The sequence below is a fragment of the Drosophila yakuba genome, chromosome 2R (assembly GCF_016746365.2).
Source record: "Drosophila yakuba strain Tai18E2 chromosome 2R, Prin_Dyak_Tai18E2_2.1, whole genome shotgun sequence".
In the NCBI taxonomy this organism is placed as follows: domain Eukaryota; kingdom Metazoa; phylum Arthropoda; class Insecta; order Diptera; family Drosophilidae; genus Drosophila; species Drosophila yakuba.
The window spans coordinates 18,201,801-18,214,376 of record NC_052528.2 but is presented as its reverse complement, the minus strand read 5'-3'; the positions used below and the strand labels follow the sequence as shown (position 1 = coordinate 18,214,376).

Sequence of the window (12,576 nt, the reverse complement as noted above, 5' to 3'; positions counted from 1 at the left end):
AGCACGCCCTTTTTGTATAGGAATGAATTAATTTCAATTTAATGGTGTATGTGCCGATGGAATCCATCTATTACTAAAAGATAAGTAACAAATTAACAGAAAATGTCCAATTATCCATAATTTGGTTGATAAATTTGAGCCTGTTAAGTTATCATGCAAATATTAAGTTCACTGACTTGATTATCGCGCATTCTCCCATTTTGCTCATATGTAGCAGAGTCGGCAAATAATTAGGTGACAAATTACCGACGCAGCACAGCACCTCTCTCCATTTGTTTAACGTTTGGTTAACAAGTCTGGGCAGCATAACAATAACAGGCTGCGCAAATAGAGCACCCTGTTGCCAAATAAGTATTCCCTTAAAACGCAAATTAATTGCACTTGTTTACTTTTTCCCAGTCTGATTTTTACGCCCCCTGTCTGGGAATTCAAACAAATATTGACTAAATGAGTTATGAGTAGATGTAGAAACAATTAACAATTGTGTGTACTTGGCAAATACTATTGTACAAACAAGTTTTTAATAAAAAGAAATGGCGCGCTCTTTCCGTTATCAGTGCATGTGGACTTTTCACGTGTTAATTAGAAAAGAAAAACCGGCTCATCATTTGTAGAAAATGAATAAATTAAATAACAATAAGCACTTAAAAATGCGCACCAAAAATAGTTGGCAGTTGGCAAATAAAGTTGGCAGGCCGACAAAAATCCTTTTTACAAAATGTCAGCGCCATTTTGACATCTGAGCAACTGTCATCCGTAAGCTAATTAAACAGCAAGTGAATTATCCAAACCGCCTTATATGTTTGCGAATGTTTTTCAGGCTTCTTAAGCACTGAATCCAAAGGGGAAAGAATAAAATTATGGAATTGCCTGAAACAGCGGTTTCTGCAGATCCCGAAACGGAAACCGCCATTACGGAGGCTGCTTTTAATTCCTTTAAGATGCCGTTGCTACCGAGTCAGCTTCTTTGCCAGAACTCCGTATCTCCGGGCTACGCCATTAAAAGCTCGCTCCTCGGCCACAGTGGCTGTGTTACGGGTGTGAAGTTCAGTCCGGATGGCGAGAACTTGGTCAGCAGCTCCGCCGACAAGCTTCTCAAGCTCTGGGACATCAGCGCAACCAGATGCATCCAATCGCTGGCCGGGCACGAACACGGAGTCAACGATGTGGCCTGGTCGGCGGCTGGACTCCTGGCTAGTTGCAGCGACGACAAGACCGTGCGTCTTTGGGATACTCGCAGCCAGCGCTGCGTTAAAGCTCTGGAGGGACACAGTAATTTCAGTTTCTCCTGCTGCTTTAATCCGCAGGCCAATCTGCTGGCCACCACGAGTTTTGACGAAACAGTGCGCCTTTGGGATGTCCGCACTGGCAAAACGCTCAAAATCGTCACCGCCCACCAGGATCCCGTCACCTCTGTGGACTTTAACCGCGATGGCAGTTGTTTTGTCACCAGCAGCATTGATGGACTAGTGCGCCTATGGGACTCGAGCACCGGACATGCGCTGAAGACTCTCGTTGACGTTGACAACATACCGGTCGGATACGTGAAGTTCTCGCCGAACGGCCGCTACATCCTGTCGTCCACGTTGAACAACACCCTTAAGCTATGGAACTACAATAAGCCCAAGTGCCTGAGGATCTATCGCGGCCATGTGAATGAGTCGTATTGCTTGACCTCAAACTTTTCCATCACCGCCGGCATTTGGATTGTCTCCGGCAGCGAGGACAACACGCTGTGCATCTGGAATCTGCAGACGAGGGAGCTGGTCCAAAAGGTGTGCACGCAGGGCGACCGGGTGTTGTGCAGCCATTGCCATCCCACGGCCAATGTGATTGCTACCGGCGCCCTGCAGAATGCATTTGCCATCAAAATCTGGCAGAGCAGCGAGTAGTAGTACCAACAAATAACTAAATCCCACTGATGAGCTTGTAATTATTTTCTTTATATCAATAAGCCGCCCATGCTTTAAGCCAAACACGACTGTTGTCTTTTTGTAATTGTTTATCAACGGACTCGTAGAGCGAACCAGATACGGCGGTACTGGTACCTGCGCTTGTAAATCTTATATGGCCAGAGTGCGCAAACGCGATTGCTTTCGGTCCCTAATGCCGTTGGACGACGGCGATCGGAGCGGCAGTCGCGTTTGGAGCAGCATATTGAGCGGACGCATTTGCTCCTCTGCTTTGATTATACCCATTGCTCAACAGCCGGTTTCCCTATCGTTCTCGGAACTAAAGGCCGGTTTAAAGCTGGAGAGCCACCCGCGATGAGAGCCGATGAGGGTGAGTAACTGATCCAGGGTTTTTCCGGAAGCAGTACGGCGATCAGGGTCAGTTGATTTATACGCGTCCAGCTATTGCACCGGTGGGAAAGTGGGTTGTAATCGTATAAAATACGTGCCAATTCATAAACGAGTATCTGCGTGCGCCTTATCTGCGTGGGGTAGTCCAGGCTATCAGGCGATAAGATGACCAGCCCAAAGTCAATATAAACGTCTGATCGACAGATGTACGAACAAGTTGCTGCCAGGCAAGATTAGCCGCACGGGGAGGGGTTATCTTGACAAACATAAAAGGCTCCCCATCTCTCATCCAAGGCTTGTTTTGGATTCGCAGATAATCTGTACCGGGAGCAGCTGCCCAATGTGGGCTCGCTTATCAGGGATGGCGGTCGCAAGCTGTGTCGCCCGTCCACCGTGACCAACAAGTTCCCGATCCTGAAGTGGCTGCCTCGCTACCGCTTGGAGTACATCGTGCAGGACTTCATCGCGGGTTTTACGGTGGGCCTAACAACCATTCCCCAAGCGATTGCCTACGGAGTGGTGGCCGGCTTGGAGCCGCAGTACGGCTTGTACTCGGCCTTCATGGGCTGCTTCACATACATCGTGTTTGGTTCCTGCAAGGATGTCACAATTGGTGAGTCAAGAGCTCGTATGGGCTAGGATCTGGTATCGGTGCTAATTTCATAATATCCACTAGCCACTACCGCCATCATGGCTCTAATGGTCAACCAGTATGCCACGATTAGTCCGGATTATGCGGTGCTGGTGTGTTTCCTAGCAGGTTGCATTGTACTTCTTCTTGGATTGCTCAACATGGGCGTGCTGGTCAGGTTTATCTCGATTCCCGTAATCACTGGTTTTACGATGGCGGCAGCCACCACAATTGGTAGTGCCCAGATCAACAACATCGTGGGTCTGACCAGTAAGTTGCGAAATTTCTAACTTTCTTAATATTTATATTTATCTGAAATATAAATGGAATGCGAACAGGTCCTTCAAATGATTTACTGCCTGCCTGGAAGAATTTCTTCACCCACTTGACGTCAATTAGGCTCTGGGATGCCCTGCTGGGTGTCTCATCTCTGGTCTTCCTCCTGCTCATGACGGTAAGAAGGAAATAAAATCGCGATTTCATTAAAAGTTGATATCAATTTAAACCAATCAACAAAATTCTCGCAGCCGATCGATTGAACACACACTTTTTTGCGGGTTAAAAACCTAAAGATCGGCTTTTAGCAATTTGTTTGCTTTATTTACGTAGTTTAACTTAAAAATTACTTATTATTATTTTACAGTTTTATATTTTGTTAAACATTTAACTAATATTTGAATTTTATCCATTTTCAGCGTGTTAAGGACATCAAATGGGGCAACCGCATATTCTGGAAGTACCTCGGCCTTTCCCGCAACGCTTTGGCTGTGATCTTCGGCACCTTCTTGGCCTATATCCTCAGTCGAGATGGGAATCAGCCCTTCCGGGTCACTGGAAACATTACGGCCGGAGTGCCGCCCTTCCGGCTGCCCCCCTTCAGCACCACTGTAGATGGAGAGTACGTGTCCTTCGGCGAGATGATCAGCACTGTCGGCGCTTCCTTGGGTTCCATTCCCTTGATCTCGATCCTGGAAATAGTCGCCATATCGAAAGCATTTTGTATGTATAATTTGTACTTACTATGAAGGAATTATACTAAAGAATTCAATATTTTTAGCCAAGGGAAAAATTGTGGACGCATCGCAGGAAATGGTGGCACTGGGCATGTGCAACATCATGGGCAGCTTTGTGCTCTCTATGCCCGTAACTGGATCCTTCACCCGTACGGCTGTGAATAATGCCAGCGGGGTGAAGACACCTCTGGGAGGTGCAGTCACCGGTGCCCTGGTGCTCATGGCACTGGCTTTCCTTACCCAAACCTTCTACTTTATACCCAAATGCACGCTGGCTGCAATTATCATAGCGGCCATGATATCGCTAGTGGAGCTGCACAAGATTAAAGACATGTGGAAATCCAAAAGTGAGTTCTTGCTGGATTAGTTTGGTTGCTAGACCTACTAACGCTCTGTCTCACCTTTCCAGAGAAGGATCTGTTTCCCTTTGTGGTTACTGTTATCACCTGCATGTTCTGGAGTTTGGAATATGGAATATTGTGCGGCATTGCTGCCAACATGGTATACATTCTATATAGCAGTGCACGTCCCCATGTAGACATCAAACTGGAGAAGGTGAGCTTATCCTATCTTATCTAGATGCATTTCACACAAGCTAACATATCATTGTCTACCAGATCAATGGGCATGAAGTGAGCGTGGTGGATGTGAAGCAAAAGCTGGACTACGCATCGGCTGAATATCTCAAGGAGAAGGTGGTGCGCTTTTTGAATCACCAGAATGGCGAGACCCAGTTGGTGGTTATCAGAGGCGAGGAGATCAACTCCATTGACTACACAGTGGCTATGGTAAGTGGACTTCAGAAAGCACACAAGCTGATAGATAATAATGTTTGCGTTCCTATCAGAATATTGTCTCGATGAAGGGCGATCTGGAGGCCCTGAACTGCGGCATGATTTGCTGGAACTGGAACATCGCCTCCGCCGGAGTCGTCTGTCGTCTCAACAACGAACTCCGTCCCATCTTCAAGTTCGATTTGTCGCTGGAGGAGGTGGTAGCTGGCCATTTCGATAGTCCCTCCAACACGGCCTCCACCGTTACCATCGACGCCTGAGGAACCTAGTTGATTATCACTAACATATAAGCTGAAAGTATTGCATCAAGATAACAATTATACGAAATTTCATTTAAGCGAAGATATCCACTTGAGTGGCGACAGTTTGTCTGGCCGAGTAGACCAAGTGCTCTAGAATTACGTCGGAAAAGGCATATCCTTCGCGGAAACCGAGAATGATGTCATAATAGTTGGACACAGAAATTAATTGAGCCGTAACCGCAACCATTTCGGGTAACTGGTAACCAGCAGACTGCCTGTCTGCCTTCAACGCGACCTTTCTTCGAACCTCTATCCATGGCGAAAGTAATTTATGACCCTCCATATACGGCAGGCACTTCAACAATATAGTGAGTGGCCGTAAAGAGAAAGGTTGAGAGAAATTCCCTTCGCAGGGTAAACCAGTTCTTGGAAGTGAAAAGGCTCATCTTTATTTATTGGGCTGGGACTCAGATGCATAGTTACCGAGAACGCGTTGGCCGGTGGGATCGAATGGGCTGCGCAAGTGGCAGTCGGCGCGGTATTTCTTGCCCAAGATGTCCACCTCGTACTCCCCATTCCGAATGTAATCAGCATCGATTATCTGTCCATCTGGTCGCGAGATGTATGTCTGTCCGAGGGATTTTCCAAGCGTATAGGCATATTCAGCTCGTCGCAGGATGCCCACGGGTTCGCCATTTCGGTAAACTCCCTCCAAGCCCCAGATGGGCACCTGATCCCGAAGCGTCAAGTAGACCAGTCGCTTCTTCAAGCCCTCAGCTCGATGCTTTTCGATGGCCACCTTGCCACGGTAATCCGCACCCGTTTTGCGACATGTGAATCCCAAGCCAGCTTCCAGGGGAGTATCATCCGGTCGCAGATCGAAGCTCCACAGATGATAGCCCTTTTCGCTGCTGAGGGAATACAGGGATCGGTAGCCCGCATTGCGCAAGTCCTGTCCTGCTCCCGCCTTCATCAGATTGCGATAGACGGCAGCACAATCCTTCTTGGGCACATGTAGCTCGTAGCCCAGTTCTCCCACAAAGCTGACCCGCAGCAAGCGGAGACCAACATCGCCGAACTTGGCTAATCGCGTGCTGTTGGGAGCCACGTGCTCGTCGGACAGATCGCAGTCGATGAGCGGCTGCAGGATCTTTCGGCTGTTTGGTCCTTGAATAGAAATCACACCCAGCTCGGCAGTCAGATCCTTGAGGCTCGCATTAAATCCTTTTCTACGGATCTCCGCCAGCAGAGCGCTGTACGTGTAGAAGGCGGAGGCGCCACCAGCCACAATATAGAAGCCCTGCCCATTGAACTTGGGATTGTGGACCTCTCCGGAACCGGGCGCCAGGCGGGAAATGGTCACATCGGCCTCCACGCCGCCGGCATCGTTTAGCGCACAGGTGTAGACAGTTCTGAAAGAGATTTTATGCTTGGTTAGAAGGAATTCTGAAGTCTACCAATGAGTATCTATGTACTGGACTATTTCGAAGTGGGACATACTTGCTGGGATCCCTGTTGGTATTGGCGGAGAAGAGCCAGTCAGCGGCCTCCTGGGCTTGTGGACCATCCAGGAGCAGCTTGGCGAAGTAGCTCATGTTGAAGACCACGGCGTTATTACGGCACGCCAGTGCCTCCGATCCGATCTGAAAGATTTATTATTATTTTAGTATTCCAGTTAAGCTACTTAAGGTACTTACGAGATCGTGATGCTCCGAGAAGCGGCTGTAGTGCAGATCCCCATCCAGAACTCTCTCGTACTCGCTGTCCTTGTTTCGCTGGTGGCCATAGCTGCCGTACCAGTCATAGGGTTGAACCACCGCCGTCTTGGCACCGGAGGGCAAGAAGAAGCCAGGCCTCTCCCAACCCTGCTTCTCCTCCATTACGGCGCCTGCCTTCATCATCTCGTCGTGAAGCGGATCCTTTTGGAAATCACGGCCCGCCAGAGGTTGATCATACTTGAAGACCATGCTGTAGTTCTTCACGTAGCTCTCGTGGGACTTCTCCCTGATCCACTGGGTGGCTTTGCCCTGCTCCTGGGTGAATCTGCGCAGATCGAAGCCGAACATGGGCAGCTCCGGTTGACCATTAATGACCCACAAGGCGGTTTGCTCACCGCAACCACCGCCAAACATCATGCCAGCTGAATTGAAGCCACAATTGTGATAGAGTCCATCAAGGTTGGGATCCGGACCCATCAGCGGTTTGTGGTCGGGCGTAAAGGATTCCGGACCGCAAACCGTGCTCTTCACGCCATATTTCGCGTAGCTGGGACACAGCTTTTGGGCACCCTCCACATGAGTCTCGAACACAGACCAGTCCAGTTCGTAGAGTCCGAAGTGAAAGTCCTTGGGCACGGGTTCCAGCAGGATGGGATTCGGTTCGTAGCCACCCATGCAGATGGCGTCCCCTTGGATGCGGAAGTAGGTGGAGTAATCGTGATCCCTGATGTTGGGCAGTCCTCTCACTCCCGGAATGGATTCGGACACAATATACGCATGCTTCATTGGCACCAGGGGCAGATGAGTGCCGTGCTTGGCCACCAGATCACGTCCCCACACCCCTGTGGCATTCACTATCTTCTCAGTTTTGATGTCGCCGAAGGGCGTGGACACGCCCACCACCTTCTTACCCCTCGCAGTCTGTTCCAGCAGTAGGTCATCCACGCCGCAATTCTCGATTACCTGGGCTCCCAGATTGGTGGCTGCCTTCTTGAGGGCCGCACACAGCATTGCCGGATCCATGACACCATCACCCGGCGAATAGAGAGCTCCCACAAAGGCCGAGGGATCGAGAAGGGGGAATAGCTTCTGGGTGTCTTCGGGACTCAGCACTTGGTTTTCGATACCCAGAGCCGAACCCACAGTGGCCAGTCTGCGATACTCATCCAGTCGCGTTTCATTGTGTGCAATGAAGATGCCACCGTTTTGAATCCATCCCGGATCCAGCTCCGTTTCCTCCTCCAATTGCTGGAGCATGCGACGTGAATTAGCCAGCAGCTGTATATCCACATCGTTGGGACGCAGGCGCCACAGCAATCCGGCCGTGTGCCAGGTGGTTCCGGCCGTAAGTTGGGCGCGTTCCAGGAGCACGGCCCTGACGCCACGTCGCGCCAGGTGAAACAGTGTGTGACAGCCCGCCGAGCCACCGCCAATTACCACAACATCTGCTGAGCCTGGCAGGGATCCACTTGGATCCTTTCGCACACCTCCATCTTCCCTCACTTGCTTGCTGATTCCGCGGCGCGAAGCCTGCTGCAGGATGCGATGACGCCACATCTCGAAACTGCCGAGCGCGACGACTTTAGAATCTCAACTATATTCCCTAGTTGAAAACACAATACCGCATGGGTAATCTCGCGCTGAATTGATCGGATAACCCATGGTTCAGCATCCATCACTGAAGGCCCTAATCAAGGCCAAGTGTTTGGGGTCATTGTGGTATTCTTATCTGGGATCGGAGGCGTGGCAAGAATTAAAATTAGTTCCCAGCTTCCTAGGTCAAAAAAACAATTTAATCTGATCAATTTTAGTTTAATTAAAGATGCGGTTTTTTAACCTATTTAGTTTATAATATTTTAATCCGTTAATTTAATTGATTTTCAAAACACTGATTGTCTTTTTAACAAGCCTAAGAGATAATGACCAAAGTATTTAGAGTACGTACATTCAATAAACTAAACAAATTAATTATTTTCTTCCTGAGCTTGAATACATATATTATATATATTTAAATTTTCAAGTATTTTGATTTCCTGCAGAATATTTGAAATTTCAAAAAAGTTCTCGGAACTGTAAATTCTTCACCAAATAACATCCATGGCGACCCCAAACAGGATACGCAGTTGAACCCCAGGATTATAATCTCTTCGGATCTGCCATAAATGCCTATTTCCAAATGCACTGCGAGATCAGAGATCCAAACCAGGTGGTGCCATCTGGAGCCGGCGGAGGCTTGGCACGCTTCGCACTCGCTTGTCGCACATCCTTACGGCACAACGACGCCTCACTCCACCACCCAAATGGACCGGATAAACCGAGCGATTCATTTTGTATTTCCCCGCAGACCGGCGGCGGAACACTGGGCCAATGTGGTGGCAGCCAGAAGGCAAACAGCCGAGAAAGAGACCGCCGATCGCACCATGTGTCGGGATGCCTCCGCCAATTGGGACGGCTTGCGGAGCGTGGGCGTGCCTGCCGAGGTGCCAGAAATAGCCGGAATCTGGAGAGCCGCGCACTGAGGAGCAGAGTGCTCAAAAAGGAGACTCTCCCCGTAACCCTTGACAGAAGTGCTCTATGTGTCACGCAGATCGGACGTATTTGACTCGCCACAGATTCGTTTTGGTTCGGTACGGGTTCAGTTTTAAGTGAGAAGAACTTGGTGATTGGAAGTTTATACCCAATTTGAATATATTCCAAGTGATTTTTGTGATACCATCTGGTTTTTGAACAATGCCACGCAAGAAGCGCGCCTCCAGCCCCATGGATATGTTTGATGACGACTTCGACGAGGATGCCAGTTCGCAAAGTAAGTGCGATTATATATAATATAGGGAATATGTTTTAAGGGAAGTTCTTTTGTAATATGTTCTTACTAAGTTGTTGCTATAATACTTACTTGGTTTTTGAAACTACATATTTCATGAAGGCATAGATGCAATTACTTATACCTTATGTAGATACTAATGAAACTATTTGTTGGTAATTAATCTCCAGTTATTAAAGCTCTTTTAAGTGTATCTACAATATGTAATTAATAATCTATCTGAACTTGTAGGCTCACAGCCGCCGGTGCAGCGAAATGCGGCCAATGCCCGGGAGCGAATGCGTATGCGGGTGCTATCCAGCGCCTACGGGCGATTGAAGACCAAGCTGCCCAACATTCCGCCGGACACGAAGCTCTCCAAGCTGGACACGTTACGTTTGGCCACGCTCTACATCAAGCAGCTAATTACGGCCGTGGAGACAGGCAGCCACTCGCAGAACCATCCGCACCACCCGCACCACCACAGCAGCAGCCAGCAGCACCTCAACCACAGCCACTCGAGCACCAACAGTTCCGATGGCCTGGACACAAGTCACATGGCAGACTCGTCCGGCGGAGGCAATTACCATTTCCACAACAACGGACACGGCATGGTAAGTGTCATGCAATTGCGATCCCCGTGCCCCAATAAGTGATGTCACTGCCACCACTTAACGATGCACTGCATCCGCAGCTGGTGGCGTTGGAAAGGCATTAATGAGCCGGCCACTTCAGGTGGAGCTCGTCAGATAATGACAGGTGGCGCAGGGGATTCCCAGTGATAGGCCCAAGATCAATGTTATTTATGGATTTCAGTTTCATTCAGAAGTAATTGCTTGCAGATCGCGATTCTCATAATTTCATGTCTTTTTATGGAAAGCGGAGTTTTGGGATAACTATAAAAATGTTGCTTTTTATTTGTAAAGCCATTAAGGAAATAAAATAGATAGATATTTTCCATTTAAGTAAACGAAATTCCATTGAACTTAACGTTTGACAGTAAGAAAGCATTCAGTGCATATTCGAAAGTTTTACCTTGAGATCATTGAATGTAACATGGAAAACCCACCTTTTCATTGATTATAATTTAAAAAGTAATACTTTTACAATTTAATTACAAATGCCTATATATTAAACTCAGTTCGTTTTTAACAAGCGAAGTAGTAAGCAATACTACTCAACTTATAGGGGTAATTCTACACAAATTTAGCGAAATACAGATCCAAAATCCAAACGAATGTGGTGCAACATCTGCTTGGTGATGCCGACGCGATGCGGCGACAAGTATTTCCACCTTTTCTAGGTGGAGATGGACCACAACCGTAACCACATCCACATCCAAATCCCAAGACCGGAGTCAGCCATTCAGCCGGGCCCCCCACTAGAACGCCGAAATCACATTTTGTGATTTCAGACTGCCTCGCTTTCCTGTAATCCGATACTTTTGTGAATTTCGAAAATATTAAATATGAGTGACAGGCCGATGGAGGAGCGGGCTGGGAACGGAGATGGCACCGCCGCAGACCTGCGGATCTGGATGGGGGGCACTAGTTAGTCTTTTAAGTCTTTGCTTTTATTTTTAAAGATGCTCGATGCTTTGAAGCGACAATGTGAATGACATGCGAGCGAAAGTGTCGTCCTCAGTAGTTTTCCCACTCGGATTATTGTAATTAAAATGTAGTCTAACCATGTTTATCCATTCCGTCCAGAGTTTACACAATCTATCAATGTGAATTCATGGCGCACAACTTATCCAAATAGATGCAATTGTTTACCCACTGAATGCGTGAAAAAATTCAGCAAATACGGCGGTTCCGTCTTGTGCCCATATGGTGGCAAATCAGATCGCTTCGGATCGGATCGGAGAGTCCCGACCCTATCCGAATGTATCCCATCCACGCGCCTAAGATGATCTGTTGGGAACAACCCATTGGTTCGGTATTTGCTCGCTAGCCCTAGCATCTCTAGCATCCCTATATCCCATTTCCATTCCCAATCCCATTCCCAATCCCTCCATGTATGGCATACAAATGAGTGTCTCTTGTCCGCAAGTGTTTGGCTGTTTATGTTTTTATAGATGCGTTAATGAGGCTGTTATTGTAGATCTAGATCTGGAGGCGGGGGCACTAAAAACAATCAAAGTTGCGTAAACAAACAATGGCGCTGTCTCGCATGGGTTGTCGTCATATTGTTCCAAATATAGCCCCTGTGGTTTCCACAACTCGTATGATTTATGCCACATTATCTTACGTCTTCCAGAGCTGGCCCTTTGAGTTCCACCAGAGCAGTCGGAGTTTGGCATTTGCCCCATCACCTGCAGCCAGCTCCTCCGCTCGTATGGATTGGCAAGCCCTGCATCCGCATCCGCAATCCTATTCGAAGTCGTCCACACGAAGCGAAAGCCATGTGGCAGCGGATCTCAGTTACCATCAGTTGCCGGAGTCGCACACTCACTGGTATCCGGCGGAAGTGCATCAAATGGAGCCAGCGGCCAGCTGCTCCTATGACTCTGGCATGGGGCAACATCAGCGGGGCATAGCTATAGCCACTAGCCACGCCCATGGCATTTAAGCGGATATTATGAATATTGTTCTCACCCAAGCCAAATGTATTTACCACCTAGTAAGTGTATTAAATCGTGATTTACTTTTACGCGTTTCCGTATGTGCAAGCCTAAACCTATGCTATAAGGCCAAAGATTGCTGTTACCTCATGATCATTTAGCTAGCAAATATATATCTATGTTTTTAATAAAAATTTAATAAATTTCTCAATTATTTTGAATTGGCGCCAAGTTTGTGGTGCACTGCATCCCTGGCGTTCAGAAATGCTGTAGCACTGGTATTTCTTTTGCAGCCCTGTTCAACAGCTGATTTCGTCACAATACAAACAAAGAGCTGCTAACAACAAAAATAAATCTATTATTAAAGACGCCATTCAGATACTCTACTTGCTATAAAAACGGCTAATTTGAAACTTTTAACGTGTGTTATTAATGCATTTTCCGTTTACAACGCGTAGTGCCTTTAAAACTTTAATTGCACAAAAATTACACAAATAATGAAGCGTTTA

General features: G+C 47.7%; 4 protein-coding genes across 4 annotated transcripts; 3 read left to right on the top strand and 1 right to left on the bottom strand.

The window, feature by feature from the left end:
* Positions 1–597: 597 nt before the first annotated feature.
* LOC6531202 (WD repeat-containing protein 5) lies at positions 598–1,976 on the top strand. The gene is made up of 2 exons (XM_002091994.4): positions 598–756; positions 821–1,976. Exon 2 carries the CDS (start codon positions 861–863, stop codon positions 1,890–1,892), a length of 1,032 nt encoding a protein of 343 aa, XP_002092030.1. The 5' UTR covers positions 598–756; positions 821–860; the 3' UTR covers positions 1,893–1,976.
* A 152-nt stretch (positions 1,977–2,128) lies between these two features.
* LOC6531201 (sodium-independent sulfate anion transporter) lies at positions 2,129–5,083 on the top strand. The gene is made up of 9 exons (XM_002091993.4): positions 2,129–2,283; positions 2,617–2,916; positions 2,980–3,204; positions 3,273–3,388; positions 3,630–3,933; positions 3,992–4,294; positions 4,357–4,502; positions 4,565–4,735; positions 4,795–5,083. Exons 1-9 carry the CDS (start codon positions 2,268–2,270, stop codon positions 4,999–5,001), a joined length of 1,788 nt encoding a protein of 595 aa, XP_002092029.1. The 5' UTR covers positions 2,129–2,267; the 3' UTR covers positions 5,002–5,083.
* A 326-nt stretch (positions 5,084–5,409) lies between these two features.
* LOC6531200 (sarcosine dehydrogenase, mitochondrial) lies at positions 5,410–8,305 on the bottom strand. The gene is made up of 3 exons (XM_002091992.4): positions 6,681–8,305; positions 6,484–6,626; positions 5,410–6,395 (listed from the first exon to the last, which is right to left on the bottom strand). The coding sequence occupies exons 1-3, from the start codon at positions 8,256–8,258 to the stop codon at positions 5,432–5,434; spliced, it is 2,685 nt and encodes an 894-aa protein (XP_002092028.1). The 5' UTR covers positions 8,259–8,305; the 3' UTR covers positions 5,410–5,431.
* An 888-nt stretch (positions 8,306–9,193) lies between these two features.
* Positions 9,194–12,258, top strand: LOC6531199 (uncharacterized histidine-rich protein DDB_G0274557). Its single transcript, XM_002091991.4, has 3 exons — positions 9,194–9,507; positions 9,757–10,118; positions 11,764–12,258. The coding sequence occupies exons 1-3, from the start codon at positions 9,432–9,434 to the stop codon at positions 12,073–12,075; spliced, it is 750 nt and encodes a 249-aa protein (XP_002092027.1). The 5' UTR covers positions 9,194–9,431; the 3' UTR covers positions 12,076–12,258.
* The last annotated feature ends 318 nt before the right edge of the window (positions 12,259–12,576 follow it).

Bases quoted from the DNA above. Each gene is read 5' to 3' on its own strand.
- LOC6531199 (XM_002091991.4), top strand. From the start codon at position 9,432: ATGCCACGCAAGAAGCGCGCCTCCAGCCCCATGGATATGTTTGATGAC. The intron at 9,508-9,756 runs GTAAGTGCGATT...CTGAACTTGTAG, and splicing joins CGAGGATGCCAGTTCGCAAA to GCTCACAGCCGCCGGTGCAG. The intron at 10,119-11,763 runs GTAAGTGTCATG...TACGTCTTCCAG, and splicing joins ACAACAACGGACACGGCATG to AGCTGGCCCTTTGAGTTCCA.
- LOC6531201 (XM_002091993.4), top strand. The intron at 3,205-3,272 runs GTAAGTTGCGAA...GAATGCGAACAG, and splicing joins CAACATCGTGGGTCTGACCA to GTCCTTCAAATGATTTACTG. The intron at 3,389-3,629 runs GTAAGAAGGAAA...ATCCATTTTCAG, and splicing joins TCTTCCTCCTGCTCATGACG to CGTGTTAAGGACATCAAATG.
- LOC6531202 (XM_002091994.4), top strand. From the start codon at position 861: ATGGAATTGCCTGAAACAGCGGTTTCTGCAGATCCCGAAACGGAAACC.
- LOC6531200 (XM_002091992.4), bottom strand. From the start codon at position 8,258: ATGTGGCGTCATCGCATCCTGCAGCAGGCTTCGCGCCGCGGAATCAGC. The intron at 6,627-6,680 runs GTAAGTACCTTA...TAAATCTTTCAG, and splicing joins TCTCGGAGCATCACGATCTC to ATCGGATCGGAGGCACTGGC. The intron at 6,396-6,483 runs GTATGTCCCACT...AATCTCTTTCAG, and splicing joins ACCAACAGGGATCCCAGCAA to AACTGTCTACACCTGTGCGC.